At 36.0% G+C, this 19,555-nt stretch overlaps 1 protein-coding gene across 2 annotated transcripts in view; it reads right to left on the bottom strand.

The window, feature by feature from the left end:
- The window catches only part of LOC145666450 (lachesin-like), a 1,090,518-nt gene that overhangs the window by 227,473 nt on the left and 843,490 nt on the right, over positions 1 to 19,555 (bottom strand). For both annotated transcript variants that reach the window (XM_081733682.1, XM_081733683.1), the window contains exon 6: positions 8,971 to 9,109. In XM_081733682.1, the coding sequence (XP_081589808.1) occupies positions 8,971 to 9,109 (139 nt within the window). The remainder of the gene's footprint in view (positions 1 to 8,970; positions 9,110 to 19,555) is intronic.

The raw sequence follows: 19,555 nt of genomic DNA, 5'->3' as shown, positions 1-19,555 counted from the left end.
AGACGGTGCCAAATCGCCTAATGCTTTGGACAAGATTTGGAACAAGATTAGTATCTCCATCATGTCTTACGAACATTATTTCTCACAAGAAAGAAGTATACTAAATGAGGTTCCCAACACTATTATCAATACATTAACAAAGTTAGTTGATTCTTAATTAAAGAAACCAATTAACCGAAGTGAAGAGAATGGAAAGAATTCGTTGGGTCGAACGAAAAACAAAGCAGAATGTTAGAAATGGTGGAGGAGAAAAGCACAATTTTAGATATTTTTAAGAAAAAGAAAAAGAAGGAGATTTTAGGTTGCCATGTTGACTATGAAGGAACTATATATTGACGGACGTGCTAGAGAGTATGGTGGCAGGAAAGAGAGGGAGGAGGCCAAGAAGACTTTAATTAATGGACGATGTCAAAACAGAAAATCGTACATGAAGATGAAGAGGTTGGTGGAAGACCGTGGAGCATGGAAGCTCTTCAGTTGCGGCAAGTGACCTGCCAATAACGGCAGAGTATCTATGATGATAAAGATGACTAAACAAAAATCTATTTAGGCTGAAATTTGGAACTGTATGCGTTGCAAGTTTTCTATAGATAATGTCAGCCATAATTTAACAATCGTAGAACAAGGACTTAGGACAGCTAATGAGGTAAAAAAAAAAATGTTATTGGATCAAGAAAGTTACCAGAAGAAAACCTCAATATCTCAAGGAAAACCTTGTAAACCCTTCTTTCATTATCTGATATAATTGTCCACGTATACTAATAAACATTCAGAGTTCTTAATAACAAATATAGAGGGTGTTTCAAAAACCACCGACAAGGTTTGGCAGGGGATTCCCGACACCAAGATGAGACAAAAAGTATAGACCAACCTGAATGGAGAAATGCTTCCTTTCGGAGTTATAGGCCGTCGAAAACATGAAAAATGAACTTTAAGGGTGCATAGCTCGAAAACTACAGGACCTAGTGTCGTCGAGTCAATACTTCACTTAGGAATTAATATGTGTCCTAACCAAAAATCCATGTTTCAGAATCCTAAGGTATTTGTGCAATAATTTTTATAGAGGGAGTTTCGCTAAAGGCACATAATTTGAAGTACTCATGAACTAGCTCTGCAAAAATTGTGGATTCTGAAACATGGATATTTGATTAAGACACATATTAGTTCCTTAATGAAGTCTTGGCCCGACTACGGTAGGTCCCATAGTTTTCGAGCTATGGGCCTTTAAATTTCGATTTTTCATGTTTTCGGCAGCCTATAACTCCGAAAGGAAGCATTTGTGCAACCAGGTTGGTCTATACTTTTTGTCTTATCTTAGTATCAGGAATCATCTCCCAAACATTGTCGGTGTTGTTTTGAACACCCTGTATAATATTCACTGGACAAAATAGCGAAGATCGAGTAGACGACCTTTCTTTCTTACAGGATAAATAGAGCAAAGAGCTGTTTTTATATAAAAATCCTAGAATTATTCATTGGTTAAAATCGCCTTTTAACAAAAAATATTTTTGAAATAGCGTATTGATATTTTTCTGAGAAGTATCAATAAAGAAAACGCTTCGGCGTCCACAGATTTTATTGATTTATCATTAAAATTGATAAGACTTAACTTGTTTATAGTGTCTAATAGTCCAGTAAAGATAGCCCATTTTTCTGCCAAGAAAGGAACAAATTAGTAACAAGCTGAAAATTGGTATGGAAGTAGGGGGATGTGTCAGGAATAACATACTAAAAGTCCCCTAAAATCCCACTGTAGCTTTTCCCGCAATTTTGAAAAATGTCCGCCATCTTTAGACGACGACAAGGAATTTATGGAAATCGTCACCCTTTATGTTTATTCCTCTAGCCACCGTTCTAATTATCACGAAGCCATGAATCATATATGGTTGGAAACCTTGAAAGACAGAAAATCTAAGTAAATAACCTATAAGCCCATCGCGCTAAATTTCTAGAAGAAGAGGAAGAAGAAAACAGCTTTTTTATTTAAAAAAGATATATTTTCAGAAATCATGAGAAGTTTGCAACACTGACAGTTATTGCATACCAACGAAACACCACCAACAGCTGTCCTTGATATTTATCTCAATCATAGCCAAGAATGACACAAATCGGTGCAATACAAACCGAGAAAAAAATATAATATATGTTACTTTCTGACCTCTTTCTACAAAAGTGCATAAGGTGACATACACTTTCACGGTTCTAGTCACCTTCTTTTATCACATAGGACCAAAAGTTATATATCATTGGAAATCTTAAGAAACGTAAATTCGAACGAGGTAACACTTATACTAATCAAACCCAATTTGTGGAAGAAGCGCAAAACCCAAAATTTCAGGACAAAACGTGATTTTCGCATAAATTACTTAAAACTTGCAACACTGAGAATTATCGTATGTTTACAAAACTCAGCCACCGTTTTCACTATCATCATTATTAATTTACTCTTAAAATGGCCAACGTTTTCCCCAATGGAGTAAGCTTTTGTGATACATAGTTTTACATCACTTAAATATAGCACAAAAATCATTTATTGACAGCATTAGAAAGTAGCAGAAATTGGTAGTCTCCTATTCATAGGATAATCGTAATTCACACACTTAAAATCACTCTCAACTACAATAGTCATTTGAATGTAATTTTTTTAAAAATGTCTTGTTTATAACTAAAATGCAATTTTCCCCCTAGTAATCTTCAAATCAACTTAATATTTACATTACACGTTAGTATGCACTTTGAGAACATTTTTATAACTAGTCCATTCGGACTTATTTTAATAGAAATCAATGAGATTATCATTGTCTCGTTCATCTCCATATTTTTCATCATTTGATTTTGCATTCACACATCCAATTCCTCGACAATGACATAAATTAGAGCACACAATTCCTGCTTTCTGGCAACCGTACATACTTGCACAGCCCATTTTACAGTTACAGGATATTACACTGAGCGGGTTCCTTTGTCATTCTTGCTGGTGTGAGAATACCTCCTAATGTTGTCCATCCATATTCAGTCGGTCGCAAATCATTTCCACGGTACAATTGAACCTGATGATGTGGTGTTTCGCAGCTTCACTGGTGAGTGGCAATCTTGCCAATTGTATTTCGTTCTGAATGGGGAGCGATTTACTGCAAGGATGTATGAATGACACTGGAATTCATTCAGTAAGGTTACTATTGCTGGATAATCGTAATGTGTTAGTAGAAATGATGTGCCTGCTACATAGATTGTACACTAGCATTATCATGGTTCAAAACGTCAAGTGATCGGCATAAATCTTCCCGTTTTTGAAGTAATCACAAGGGCTTTTTCTTTCCCTGTCGATACAAACCACATGATATGTCGCATCTAGTTAAAGCATGGTAGCTGAGCAAAACAGTTAGTATATTTGTCTGTGTATCTTACAACTTCTTAGTACTAAATTCTTTACTCACGTCTTGTCCACGTCCAAGCTTTCGAAATATGATGTCGTACTGATTATTACCTTGTTCAAGCAAAATGATTAAAATGTCATCATCCTCGCCTATTATCACGACGTGCCTACAAGGATTTATAGACTAGGCTACAGCAGTTTTAGCTATAAGTGCGTCAGCATCACTTCTTGCTTGCTGGGTTTGAATTCCAGCTTGTGTCAAATGAACCATCAACTTACGGGCGAAACAATCCTTATTTTTGAAATTACCTAAGAATTTATCTTTTTTTTTTTTTTTGGTTAATAATGTGGTTTCATTTGTGAATAATTCCAAAGCTGATTGAACCTTTGACTCACGTTGCTCCCGCTCAGCGCCTTTTGTACAGTTTTCAGTGCAATACTCATAAAAAAAATAGTTGTTGCTTTCGTTCCTGAGTTTGGGAGTACATAGGACACATACGAGTTGTGCATGTTAAGGTATTTTCCATGTTGTGGCCAAACAACATGATGTAGCCAGCCAGCCTCCTTCTATAACGTACACAGTGTTTTCAATTTGAGTTTTGAAATTTGTCCGATATTCAAACATGTAGTACAAAGCGGACTTTTTCGTTTTTCTCATGGACATTTCTGTGAAGAGAGAAAGTGAATAGGGTGCAAGCTCGTAAGCAAAACACTACTGGAGTTCTTTTTCGGACTTCTACTCATATGATTCAGTTGAAGTATGGTGTTGAAGTATGATCTACTCATCACAGATACGCACTACATTGTGAATTACGGATAGTGGAATGACTTTGTCTTTTTGTTTAAATTTCACATTTCCAAAAGTACGTCCAAACATTCCTTCCATAGCAGCCAATCCGATTTCCTAAGATTTATCAGTTGACCATTTCATTACCTACCATGCCAGTGCTTAGGGACGCGAGCTCCGGATATGAAGGGAATGGAGAATGCTGGCAAAACCAAAGCAAGGATTTCTTTAGATGTAATATATCACGCGATTGACTGCTTTGGTACAGGTCCACATGCCGACCAGTGTGAAGTTCTTGCCTATCTTTGTTTCATAATTTTTCAAGACATTCTCGTAAGCGGCACGCTGCTGGCATACTTGACACACACCTAGATATTATCTTTTCAGTTATGCCTCTCCTATGGGTCAGTCCACCGCTGCTGTTCATTGCTCTCGCTAAAACCTGCTCAATCGTCATATCAGACCATGTACTACTCCAAAATATATCTTTTCTACGAATAGTGAAGTAAACGTCTCCTGTAAATAGCTGGAACTCATAAAGATCCATATCATCCTCCAACCGCAACATTTCTTGTAAGTACAGATGTGCGTATTTGGCATACAAAAGATACTCAGCTGCATAGGAGTATGATAATATTTCTCACATGCAGTGAAGATAAAGATTCAAGTCACCAGTTCTTTCGAATTAAAAGACGCATAATTTCTACAAGCTGAAAGTACAGAGAGAATAACTTAGAGGTACTGCTTGTTTCTGCAGCAGCGTCAATGAATAACTTCAGGTCATTTGCAATCTTGATTGACTATGTTTGAATGTTGAACAACTACATAAGTATCGATATCTTCTTCAGTCATCAGAGGAATACAAACATCTCGCAATTGACGCAAAAACTCCATTGATTTCTGATTTATTAATTAAACAGTATATATTGCAATTGCTAACTGCGTTTTAAAAAAAAAGAGCTCGCAAAGCACGAGCAATAAGAATGGCCTGACTTTATCTGTGGCATGGAGTTACTAGCAGACATACAAGACCAAAGTTCTTCAATGCTACTACCTTTCATTATATATGCTACTGTTTCCATAAATTATATTATGATGTGGAAAACCCCCAAGTCAAACAAACACTGACGGTAATTCACCAGAATTTCTACATGCTGCTATAATGTCACATGCTTTAGAGTAGAAAGGTTGATCCAACATGACTAAGCACGCTTTTTTGCTTATTTCCTTCACATTCTTTACTGGTAAACTTAAGCGCCGAGTATACAGCATCCATGTTTAATGGCTGAAGATTGATAAAAGGTTGTTTTATTACTTAACTAGCAGCGTTCACCCCGCTTCGCTGCGGTCACCCCGGAACGCAATAAACTTTGTTACTTAGATAATTTTTACTTTTTCGCTTTCAAGTGATATGATAAAAACCATAGAAGATTGCAGTAAATGTTAACATTATATCGCCTGTCATTTATGTTAACCCGCCCCGCTTCGCTGCGGTCACCCCGGAACGCAATAAACTTTGTTACTTAGATAATTTTTACTTTTTCGCTTTCAAGTGATATGATAAAAACCATAGAAGATTGCAGTAAATGTTAACATTATATCGCCTGTCATTTATGTTAACCCGCCCCGCTTCGCTGCGGTCACCCCGGAACGCAATAAACTTTGTTACTTAGATAATTTTTACTTTTTCGCTTTCAAGTGATATGATAAAAACCATAGTAGATTGCACTAATGTTAACATTATATCGCCTGTCATTTATGTTAACCCGCCGAGTGACACGGTCATGCGGGTTGCATATAAATACGTTTATTTTTACCTATGATGAACTAACAAAGGATTTGTACGTTATGGACACTTGAATGGTCAATTATCTCAAGACACTGGTAATTAAAAATTAAAGTGATATGATAAAAACCATCTAGGGTCCAAATCCTAATAACCCCCCAAAAATGAAAGAAATTGGTTCAGCCGTATTAGCGTGATGAGGGAACAAAGGATTTGTACGTTCTCTTTTATATATAAGATATGCTTGGTACTTATGGTTGTTGCTTGTCACCAGCTCCATAAATCCATTCCAATTCGGGCAACCACTTGAGAATCATCCATGTTACATCGTACAGAAGGTGGATTTCAGTTTGGATATTCAGAACACGAAGGTATTTTATATCTTCAATGATTAAATCCGAAAGGCGTGTGTACGTTAAAAGTTTTATATTCCATTCATTCTTTGACAGTGTACGCTTTTTGAGCCCAGGTATTGCTTAATCATATGCGAGTGACTGAATATGAATGGACAACATTAGGAGGTATTCTCACACCAGCAAGAATGACAAAGGAACCCGCTCAGTGTAATATCTTGTAACTGTAAAATGGGCTGTGCAAGTATGTACGGTTGTCGGAAAGCAGGAATTGTGTGCTCTAATTTATGTCATTGTCGAGGAATTGGATGTGTGAATGCAAAATCAAATGATGAAAAATATGGAGATGAACGAGACAATGATAACCTCATTGATTTCTATTAAAATAAATCCGAATGGACTAGTTATAAAAATGTTCTTAAAGTGCATACTAACGTGTAATGTAAATATTAAGTTGATTTGAAGATTACTAGGGGGAAAATTGCATTTTAGTTATAAACAAGACATTTTTAAAAAAATTACATTCAAATGACTATTGTAGTTGAGAGTGATTTTAAGTGTGTGAATTACGATTATCCTATGAATAGGAGACTACCAATTTCTGCTACTTTCTAATGCTGTCAATAAATGATTTTTGTGCTATATTTAAGTGATGTAAAACTATGTATCACAAAAGCTTACTCCATTGGGGAAAACGTTGGCCATTTTAAGAGTAAATTAATAATGATGATAGTGAAAACGGTGGCTGAGTTTTGTAAACATACGATAATTCTCAGTGTTGCAAGTTTTAAGTAATTTATGCGAAAATCACGTTTTGTCCTGAAATTTTGGGTTTTGCGCTTCTTCCACAAATTGGGTTTGATTAGTATAAGTGTTACCTCGTTCGAATTTACGTTTCTTAAGATTTCCAATGATATATAACTTTTGGTCCTATGTGATAAAAGAAGGTGACTAGAACCGTGAAAGTGTATGTCACCTTATGCACTTTTGTAGAAAGAGGTCAGAAAGTAACATATATTATATTTTTTTCTCGGTTTGTATTGCACCGATTTGTGTCATTCTTGGCTATGATTGAGATAAATATCAAGGACATCTGTTGGTGGTGTTTCGTTGGTGTGCAATAACTGTCAGTGTTGGAAACTTCTCATGATTTCTGAAAATATATCTTTTTTTAAATAAAAAAGCTGTTTTCTTCTTCCTCTTCTTCTAGAAATTTAGCGCGATGGGCTTATAGGTTATTTACTTAGATTTTCTGTCTTTCAAGGTTTCCAACCATATATGATTCATGGCTTCGTGATAATTAGAACGGTGGCTAGAGGAATAAACATAAAGGGCGACGATTTCCATAAATTCCTTGTCGTCTAAAGATGGCAGACATTTTTCAAAATTGCGGGAAAAGCTACAGTGGGATTTTAGGGGACTTTTAGTATGTTATTCCTGACACATCCCCCTACTTCCATACCAATTTTCAGCTTGTTACTAATTTGTTCCTTTCTCAATCCTATCTTTACTGGACTATAAGCGAAAGAGTAAAAATCGGAGTGGTATCAAGAACCAACAAACAAAAGTGTTATTTCACGAGTCTTGAAGAGTTTTTGGAAGATACGAAAAAATAGTAAAAATGTTTGTTAAACGTTAGTAAAACTAGACAAAAATTTCAGTAGAAGAGAGATCACACATACGACAAACGTCATGCTGTCGTCTCATACAGGTCAAAATTTGCAGAAATGAGTTCTACAATCATTCTGCTCTGACTCTGTCCCTTCGAATTTTTGAACACTTTAGCAAACATCTCGGTGCCAACCATATCACTATAATCTCAAAATTTAAAACTACAGCGAAAAGATAGCTTAGCCCTAAGGATCTCTTATTTTACAATGTCAATCATAAGTTTAGAGAGTATGGTGAGAAAGTGCATTCAGATTTGTGGTAAATGCCTTGTGTGTAAGGTAAGTCTGTGGATAACACTGAACTACAGGTATTTCAATTGTTTTATGTCTATCTCTATTATAATGTTTGGTTTCTAGATAGTCATACCATGTATTTGGTTTTGTTGGTTTTCAAATAGTCATACCATGGTATTTGGTTTTGTATATATATATATCTTACATATGACTGAATAGCAATAAGTAATTTCAAGTACATTTTACTAGTTGTGAAAAAAAAAAATCTTTTAAACTTTGTAGTGACTGAAAGAACGTTTCACTAAATGCACATCAATGGCAGAAAAATAGAGCCGTAAGGGAATAATTTACTTTCCGGGCCCGGACATTTCTAATAGTCCTACATAGACAATATGGACATCAATCGATTCAAGACGACGAAATAAATAGAAATAGATATGTTTCTCCAAGTAAACATTCCAGGGAAGGGACACTTTCGAATAAGGAACAAATATGTCTCATCCTTAACGCGGATCAAATCCAAGCTGTAAAACTGTTGAGTAGACACCTTATCGACTAATCCCCGCGGTATATACAAATAGAATAGTAATAAGGAAAAAAAATAATTTTGTTTTACTTTGATAATATTGCATTATATATTTTGAAAAAATAGCATTAATACACTTTTGCAAACGTTGTAAATAACTATATGTATAAATGTTTAATATGTTTGTTTTTTTAATGTTTAATCACAATCACATAATATATTAGAATCTAAAGCTTACCCATTGAGAAGCATCTCGCCTCGATTTTTTACCCAGTAGTTAATGGTATTGGGAAAAGCTTCAACATAACACTCCAAATGGACATCTGTGCCCAGAGGTGCCCCTAAGAGCTGATTCGGAACTTTTATTGTTGGAGCAACTGTGGAGAAAATAGAAAATAAAGACACATGTACTTGAGGTAGTATATAGTGATGTATTTTAAAATAGCATATTAATATGTATACATAAGTATAATGAATAGTATGAATAGAAATAATATAGGAAAACTTCTTAACACGTGAACGCAATAATTTTCGTGAAGCTTAAGAGACAGTGATGTGCAGGACCGGATTAAAGGGTGCTTATGGGTCTTAAGACCAGGGCCTCCAAGTGTACGCGGGCCTCCACTCTGATCAAAATCTCAACTGGCTGTCTAAAAAGAATCATACAAGATACAAACATCATCATAAGAAAAAATATGACCAAAAATATGAAATAAATTTTTCGTTTGTTACATCCACCGTCTTAATAATATTAGCATAAATCAGTTTTAAAAAACAAGATCGAATATTGTGTACGAGGATCGTAATTCATATTTTCTCGTTGAATAGAAGTGTTGTCCAATCTCATGTAATTATATTGCCACCAGTCCCAATCCGGTAATGCATGGCATGGTAGATGTCGCAGAACTACGTGTATTCCCTTAACTTTCCTACTGTATTTCAACAGAAATATTAGGCGAAGTCAACCGGGGCCACATTTTTTTTCTAGCCTCGGGCCTCCAGATGAGTTAATCCGGTCCTTGTGATGTGTTGGACAGAAACACTAAAATGCCAGCTATGAAACACGAAGAAACACGAAAATCAACTACTTTTAAATTTGTTACATTATAAACAATGATGTTACATATATATCAATAAAATGTTAGAAAAAATGAGAAAGGGCTTTGAAGAATATGGGATGAAAATAAATGTTAGAAAGACAAAAGCCATGGTGATTGGAACGAAGGGGTCTTTGTCAAATATAAAAGTAGGAGGGGAGAAAATAGAACAAGTGAATAGTTTTCGATACCTGGGTAGTATTCTTAGTAATGAAATGCGAACGTGAAATAAAAGCAAGGATAGGAATGGCGAAAGAAGCCTTTAAAAGAAAGAAAAGTCTGTTTTGTGGGACCTTGAACAAAGAGTTGAGAAAAAGACTCATAAAATGCTTCGTGTGGAGTGTTGTACTGTATGGGGCGGAAACGTGGACCTTACGTAAAGGTGACGAAAATCGACTGGAAGCCTTCGAAATGTGGGTGTGGAGAAGAATGGAAAGAATTAGTTGGGTCGAGCGGAAAACGAATGAGAGAGTGTTAGAAATGGTGGGTGAGAAAAGAACACTTTTAGATATTATTAGGAAGAGGAAGAAAAACTGGTTGGGACATTGCCTAAGAAGAGATTGTATCATGAGGGACGTCCTAGAGGGTATGGTGGCGGGAAAGAGAGGGAGGGGGCGAAGGAGACTACAATTAATGGATGATATTAAAACAGAAAGATCATACGCGAAGACGAAAAGGTTAGCGGAGGACCGTGGAGCATGGAAGCTTCTCAGCTGCGGCAAGTGACCTGCCAATAAAGGCAGAATACCTATGATGATGATAAACAATGATATGCAACATTTGTATCAAGTCAACACATAAATTATATTATTATACAAACTCTGATAAAGAAATTAAAGATCACACGAAATTTGCATTTATGAATGAATACGTCCTAGTAGTTAAAACGGTCAGTAACATATACTCTCCCATACTGAAAGTACGTAAGGTTTTAACGTCACAAATATTTTTTAAGGTCTAACCAAAAGTCTTTTAACATGCGGGAAACACATGTTAGGCTTCAGTTTAAACAACAATGATTATCTGGAATATATATATATCCTGGCATATGCTAAGAAGTATGTGAGGTTTTAATCTCACTCGTAGTTTTCAAGTTTTAACCAATAAATCTGTTAGACGTAAGAAAAATAAACACTTTGAGCCCCCCAAAAAATTTAACCTTTATATATATTTTAATATTAAGCCCACAAAACTAATCTCAGTACATATTCCTATGTATCGGACATGCGAAATGGATAGCCATCGTGAAAGTCACTTTTACCTGTGAAGGTATTAACCTTTAAACGTCGGCCAGGGATTTCAACGAAATCGTAGACTCTCACGTAGGCGACCCTAGTGACCTCCGTAATTATCACCGAGTTATGATTCATACATTGTTGGAAAGCTTATGGATCACAGATTCCAACGAGGTATACTTGTGCAATTCCCGCTTTATTCGTAGAAGAAGAAGATGAGGAAGAAAGAGAAAAATCCCGGGAAAATATCAAAAAGTAGAATTTGAGGGACCCTGACAACCCAAAATTGGACAAATTTGAACCTTCCCTATTCCACAGACATAACCAACAACTACTTTTGCGGGGTATTAGCGTATAGAGAACTACTTTATTGTTTCGCATACCATTTTTTATGACTGTACCCTAAAGGAGGAAGGAAGATGTCCCCCCAAAAACTTATGAAAAAAAAACACGAATTTTACCCTTGCCCTCCTCTGCTGTGGCACTTTCTACATACAAAAAATGCATGTCCTTGAAAAGCTTCATCTTTCATAAGAACATTGATACCAAAATTATCTTCGTGCATTAACTAGGGGCTGAGTTATGAAGATTTAAAGCCATTACGCAGATGTGCGTCAATAAGCGTTTTAAAGTTAAAGAATTGATTTCGTAAACGAACTTCCTCGAGATAATCGTTCTATTCCAAAACACAGAATTCAAACATTCGCTTTCCATCAATCACATGATGACTCAGTGATCTAGACTCAGTGATCTAGATGATGACTCTAGATCTCTTTCGATCCCTTTCGATTGCAAAGTAAATCTGTGGTGGACAACATCGTCCAAGTGGGTTTTCTCGGAATAGTTGTGTTTCCTCCTACATTGTCATTCCATAATCATTCACTTATGTTAAGCACCCGTCTCCCTAAGCCTAATAGTCATAATCGTGGGACATTAAACTGAGAAATTTCATTTCGTTTTCATGTCAAGAATTATCGTGTGGAGTAAAGGACTCACGTACATACTAACATTAATCTTAAAAGTCCTACTAGCGTCATCATAATAACATTACACTGTTATGATTCACTAGGGTGATACTAATAACATTACTCTCTTATATGACTCACAAACGTAATACTATAAAGTAACAAAGTAAGTTCTGTCGCTTTTTCACCACCACCTTCAAACATGATATGTCACATAAGACGTAATTGGAAAATCAAAAATAGTCCCCATCAGCATCGACGATCTTCTGCCAACGTTCTGGATTCCATCGCGGTAGAACTTTGTGGGCCGTGAAGCGAAGAAGGTATCAAGTGCATTCACCTCTAATAGGGATCTGAACTGGCGTACTCTAAAGTGATTGTCCAAGGAATGGAACAGGTCATAATCGGACGGTGCAATGTTCGGGGAGTATGACGGATACAATAGTGTTTCCCATCCAAGGCGTAGAATAGCGTCACGGGTCATCTTAGCCACATGGTGCTTAGCGTTGTCCTGTAATAGGAGGACCTCTTTGCGATTCAGAAGTGCTGGCTCCAGAGTTTAGAGTTTTTCTTGAACACGGGCCAACTGCTGGCAGTACACAGTTACATTGTTGCTCTGACCATCTGGTAGCAATTCCGAAGTACGATGCAGCGAGTAGTCCACCAAACACATAGGAGGACCTTATTCTGTTGCAGTGCTGGTTTCGGCTATTTTGTAACAGGTTAATGGGATACTAACCAATGATGACGGCGCCGTGGAGCTTCGCACAGGATCCACTTCGCATCACATGTCAACACCCTGTCTAGAAATATCTGTTTCCTCAGACGAGATAGTAAAGAAAGCTCGCGCTGCCTTCTGGCCCGGAGTCAAATCATGTGAGTCCATCGACCCAACTTGTAGTGCTTTCCAAGTTGATGGAGGTGCTGTCGAATGGTTTCTTCACCCACACTGAATTGTAGATCCAGTTCCTCACACGTTTGGTCACTGTTGGTCTCAATTGCTGCCTGGAGATCCTCATTTTGTACATGATTTGGTCTTCCGGCACATTGTGCGTCTTCGAGTGTTCGTCGCTGTCTTTAAACTTATTAAACCACTGTTGCACTGTCTGCGTAGTCACTACATCCTCACCAAAGGCTTGGCATATCTTCCGTCCCGCTGAAGCGGCGTTAGATCTCAACTTGAACTCGTATATCATAACGCTCTGTGGAGGTCCCATGTTCACTTTGTCCTTACGCAAGTTCACGGTGTGACTAAATTACCACAACCGCGTAGTATGTTGGATATACCAACACCAACAGCTGACCTTCGCTTTATCTCCATTCGCATTCAACTCAAGGTGTGAGGACCAATTGAACAAGACCTTCACAAAAAGCGACAAAACTTTCTTGGCTATCTTTATAATAAAAGAGTAATAGTGACTCATACATCATTTCCCAGTCAGGTTACTATAGTTAGAAATGTAAAATTTGGACAAAATACTCCTTTTGTTACGGAAGTACCAGATAAAGAAATGTTTTTGAAATGCTTATCCTATGGGGGTTAAAAGGGGGTGGAATTTTATGCTAAGACTAAGAGTAGCATATCTCAGAAATCCCCGAGCTAGAGACATCAAACTACGTAATATATTCTTTACTTAAAATATGTAAATACATGGTTTAGCAGTTTCGAAAATTTTGCTCGTATGGGGGAAAGGAGGCATCACTTCATTAATACTTAATTTTTCCTTTCTTTATTCAGAAAGTGTCCCTTTAAATTAAAAGTGTGAAATTTTGGTTTTAGAAAAAAAATTCGCTCAGCGGAAAAAGGAGGGTCATTTCTACAATATCCAAATTTCCCTTTGTTCAGAAAGTACTAATTGTGAAGATTAGATCAAGTCGTATGTGATAAATAATTATTTTAATTCTTACTTAAAAATACGAGGTGAATACTATTTAAGTGTTATCAAAAATACCGCTTCTAAGGAGGTGAAAGGGTCCATTACTGTATCGAATGTAAAGATGCCCCTAAGTTGGAAGTGTGAAGTTTTATATTTGCTTTTTTCATTAATAACAATATTGCAGAATTAATTACCAAAGTTGTACTCTCGGATTTTGATCTTACAAATAATATAGCTATAACGTCAAAGACATGCTTGGAAACTCAGAAAAATTCCCCGTCAACAGCAACCTGTTTCCAACGATTGAACAAATTGGATCCCACGGCGATGGAATCCCGGAAATTGTCAACTAAAAAGTGATCTTCTCTGCCAGTTACTTCAATGAGGGTTTCGAACCGTCCACCCTGTAGATAATTATCCAACGAATAAGACTAATTGTAAGTAGACGGTGCAATGTCAGCAGAAAATGGAGATGCGAAAGCGATTCTCAACTAACCTAGTGTAAATGGTCTCTGTGTCCATTCTGTAGGGGTTCTTAAATTACCTCCCACATTATAATTCCGGGCTGTATTTAGATGAGGGAGCCAAAAGTAAAAATATAGATTTACAGAAGAAATTAGTTGAAGTAAGGGAATTGTTTCTCATTTAAGAATGGAATACTTAAAAGCACATGTTGTAGAAATAAGAAATACGAAATGCTGTATTTACGGGAAGCGCACATAATGGAATATGAACACAATGATGTAAGTAGTTATTCCTCCAATCTAACCTAATAATTACAGAAATTAGTGAAATTCTAACCATTTTTTTTTAAAGACTGCCCCCCTTCAACTAAACATTGGCCATACCTCCACTTTCATTAATCATAATCTAATCTAAAGTATTCAACCATACGACGTAAATTTTTATAGTTTCATTTCAAGAAATGTGTACGATAGATGGTGCCGGAGTTGTTCAAGTCTCCTATTCTCCGACGTGTGCTTTCTCTCAAAATGGCGAACAAAGGTGGCGGCCATGAAATTTTAACTTGACGACTTTGGGCGACAATAAATTTCTTCTTTATGACATTTTGGATACGTATCAAGTATATATGCACACAGGAAAGACTGAAATTAAATTTTTATGATAATTATCTTGTCAAACTTCACTTTCGACAGGTTTAAATTTGTTATATGTATAAAAGAATTAAAGCAAATATCACTTTTGTGTGTGTGTGTGTTTGGAGACACTTGTATTTGAATACAAGTCAGAAGTGAAGAAATAAAAGTTGAAGATAAAAGTTGTAGATAACTACGGTATATAAGCTCCTGTAAAGCTGAATTTTTAAGTATTTCTCATAGATGGCAGCAAAAATTTGACGCATTGTTTTTCATCATGCTTCTATTACCGTATTATTTTCTTTGGACTTAACAAATATTTAGACTAGTTATATTTTGTTCTAAAAGGCTTTTAACCATCACATACAACAGAGCAACTTAGACATTTAGCTATTTTGTGATCTAATTCACAATTCTCAGAAGAATTTGTTAACTGTCTGGAAACAGAAAATTCACATTCAGGAAATTTGCAAAATTTAATTAGTGCAGCGAAGTGGTGTTATTGTCGCGTGCTACTATGTAAGAAATTTTTGGAAGTCATATGTTTTCTAGCGTCGGATATAGTTCATTTATGCTTTTTTTATTTGTGAAGGAGAACCATGGATACGATAGAAGACTGTTTTGTAATTTGTAAGGATACTTTTTTATTCGAACAAGGTATAGCCACTATTAAAAAGGGTTTGTCTACATTAATCAAAGCGAGTTTAAAACGAGGAGATAATCTTCATATTGAACTTGAGAAGGTTGACAAGGTCTGATGTAACATATGTGGACAACTTTCAAGCAATTATGTGAAAGTATTGTCTACATTCAAGAACTAAACTTTCTCTCTTCATGAATGATCCCGCAAGAACAGAAAAAAGTTTGCTTAGCAGCAGTGAAATGACATCGTTCCAAGGAGCAACAGTTGCTTCATACATGAAGGCTGAAAAAGTTGGACGTACAGTTAGATTGTGGTTTCAGTAAATTGAGCAAGCGAAAATTGTTATCGTTTATTAGATCTAAAAGGAATGGAGACTGGCAATTGCAGTCACTTGCCACAAAGCTCATGCTGGCTTACTTGCATGCAGCGGATCGCATATATTACGGCAAGTGTGCACATTTATATGTCCAGCAAACGGAGAACTTAAAAACAAGAACGGGTCCAATTGAATATGAGAAATTGATATGTAGTTTCTTTACAATCCGCAGAAGTGACTCTTTTTGGAGTGGAGTGTGCACTAATACGGTAATTGAGCAATGTCTTATGCATCCAATGAAGATATGAGGAGGATTAACGCAGAGCAAAGGTATTACAGAGCGTGCCCTAGCACAGTTAATACTGACGACGACAGTTTGTCTGCATGTACGTGAAGAAGTTGAAACGTTTTGTGGTATATACTGCTCTTCGACAGAACATGTTGAACCTCGAGTGCCTCGACAAAGTCGTAATAGACAGGACATTAACACCTTTCAACAATGGATTGACGCTTATTCACCATTTGCAGCACAATATGACTCTGAAGACCTCATATGTGTAGCTACTGCTCTTGAATCAAATGAAGCAACAAACTGTGACCGAGCAAAGAAAGTAACAAGGCTGCGGTGAAAAGATCGTGTCACTCCAATTTCGGCATCGTAAACTACTATTAAAGTTGCTGGAGATTAATTCTCTTTAGTTATTCAGTCGCAACTGAAGAGGATTGATTTCCAGCAACTTTAACGGTATTTCTCGATGCCGAAATTGGAGTGACAGGCTGCGTATCGAAATCTCAATCTGACCTTTCAAAGTATTTGTGGTATGAATTGGCATCTTTTCCGCCAGCTCTCTTCGATAAATTCTCAATAGAAAAACACAAAAGTTAGAGTTGTTCGACGTAATTGAAGATATCGTGCCCTGTGTAGACTATCCTACTAACTAGAAGTTTGTCATTGATGATGGATTTTTACTGCATCGTGTGGTTTGGCCTTCAACAACATCAGCAGCTACTGTTACGTACGACAACCTTTGTGAGAGATACGTCGAATATGTGCAAAGACACTTCTCTTCATCAAGAACAATTAATGTTTCTGATGGATATGATTCCATAAGCTCAAAAACACTAGAAAGAGAACGTTGGTCATTGAAAACAACATCGGTTTCCATTGCTTGTCTGCCAGAATTGAAAGTAACGGTGAAACAGGATGAATTCTAAAAACAAACCAGAGTTATTGCTATGTTGACAGACTATATGATTAAGACAGGAATTGATGTAAAACAAGCAGAATGTGATGCCGATCCCTTAATAGTGTCAGCTGCGTTTGAGATTTCCCGTAAATACCAGAAAGTTGTCACTGTTTAGGCACAGACGTACATTTTACTTGTTATCCTGCTAGCCAGGACAGTACCTGAAATTCCAGTTTTCTTCTTTATGCCAAGCTCCAGGTCCAGACCAAATAAATGTTTTGACATTTCAACGATTCAGAATAAACGTGGGACACTGAAGGATGGAATTCTTTTCCTCCACACCATGACAGTCAGCTCTGTACAAGAAAGGAAAGAAAAGTCCATTTAAACTACTTTCTTATAATAGGTAAAAGCGTTCAATGAACCCAACGTACAGTCTGATACCGTAATCAAAGTTGGGGGAAAGTGCCTTGTAAGCTTATATGGAGGAAACGTGTTCTCTTTTCAGAACTAGTGTCTCCGCAATCGATCTCAGCGAATTTGCAGCTAGCAACGCTACCTCCAATAGAGGCTCCTGCTTATCAACACTCTTGAGGGTCTACTACTACTACTAAGTACAGCAGTGGCTAGGAAGTCGTCTAGATCCACTCTGCTTGGAATGGACTCTAAAACTAGGTTAATTATGTCCCATTTCGACTAATCTAGAAGCTGCACCACCTGGACTTCTTACTTTGATCAGATGTACTTCCAAGATTGCTGCAAACAACAACTGTTCTACTAAGTGTGAATGTAGTTCTGGTGATCTGCAATGTCTACAAATGTGTAAAAACTGTCTCGGGATTGACTATGAAAATACAGAAATTGTTTGTGAACCTGACAACAAAATTGATGATGTAGAAAACGTTTTCGTTTCTTAATAATGAATACATAAGGTACATAATGAAGTATAAAATAAATATTATATAGAATCTACATCAAGTTACGTAAAGACAAAGTAAATACCTAATTTTAAAGCTCATGAAATTATCTTTAACTTTTATTCAAACTAGTTTCCTAATTTCTAATATAATTGGCTTCAAACATAAAACAAGTGATATTTGGTTTGACTTTTTTAAATACATATAACAGATTTAAATCTATCAAAATTGAAGTTTGACAAGAAAAGAATCTTAAAAATTTAATTTGAGTCTTTTCTGTATGCATATATTCTTGAAACGTATCCAAAATGTCATAGGTTGTCAAGTTTAAATTTCATGGCCGCCATCTTTGTCCGCCATTTTAAGAGAAAGCACACATCGAAGAAGGAGACTTTTGATATGTCAAAGTACATTAAGAAAGGAATTTATTCAGAAAAATTCAACTTTATGGGATTTTTCTCAACTTTTTCCTAAAATACCTGGACTAAAATGTTTCAAAAGTTGAAAAAATCTTGTAAAGGTCGTGAAAGTTCAAAAACAAGCTTTTCCATTTATCAACCATTCATTAAATTGTCGTACTTCAAATACTAAATAATAATTTATTTCCTATTCTCATACTCCGCTTCATAACGAGGTCATTAAATTTTTCACTTAAAGGGTAGTAAATGTTGATACAAAACGTAATTATAGCATGTAAGCTGGTTTGTTATGTCGATATTAATTTTGTTAGTTGGTGGATTGCCAATGTAAACAAATAATTTCTAACAAGCATTAGATTTCTTTCTTTCTTTTTTCGATGTAGTTTGCTAGAAACTTACAATTAACAGTGTTGAAACATAAGCATTACAAATACAACTACCAAAGTCGCATGACATAATTCCTCACATATCAATGTTAACGGTGTTGAACTGTAACATGTTTTAAGTTAATTAATTTATGGTTTTGTTATTCCTTTTGTTTGCTTTGAAATGCTCGAATTTCTTTATTTTTTTCTAATTTCTCCTTCAGATGTATTTAAATATACCATACTTTGTGAAAATTAAATTTAGAGATGGCCAATTCTGGAATTCGGAAAATTCCGGACTTCGGAAAAATACATAATTCCGAAAAAAGTCCAGATTTAGGAGAAATTCCGGATTTCAGAAAATTCTGGAATTTTTCCGAATTCTGGATGTTTTCTGAATTCCGGATTCCGGAAAATTTTCAATCCCTATGTAAATTATATATAACAGTTAATTTGTTATGAGCAGTTTTAATAATTATTAATCAACTATAATTAAGGCGAATTAAATTTATACATAATTTAAATTCACTTTAAAAAGCAAAAGAGATTTAACTACATTTAAAGAAGAAATCAGTAAAATTAGGGAATTAAAATTTCAGCTCATTTCAGAGAAAAAAAACAAAGTAATATTAATGAGGCAAAACTATAGATGGCGTATGATCCCAACAACGATAAGGTCCAGATAATTCAGATGGTTCAAGTTGA

This window comes from Thermobia domestica, chromosome 12 (assembly GCF_964235325.1).
Source record: "Thermobia domestica chromosome 12, izTheDome1.hap1.1, whole genome shotgun sequence".
NCBI lineage: Eukaryota > Metazoa > Arthropoda > Insecta > Zygentoma > Lepismatidae > Thermobia > Thermobia domestica.
The sequence above is the reverse complement of the archived record's forward strand: the minus strand, read 5'-3'. Positions and strand labels throughout refer to the sequence as shown.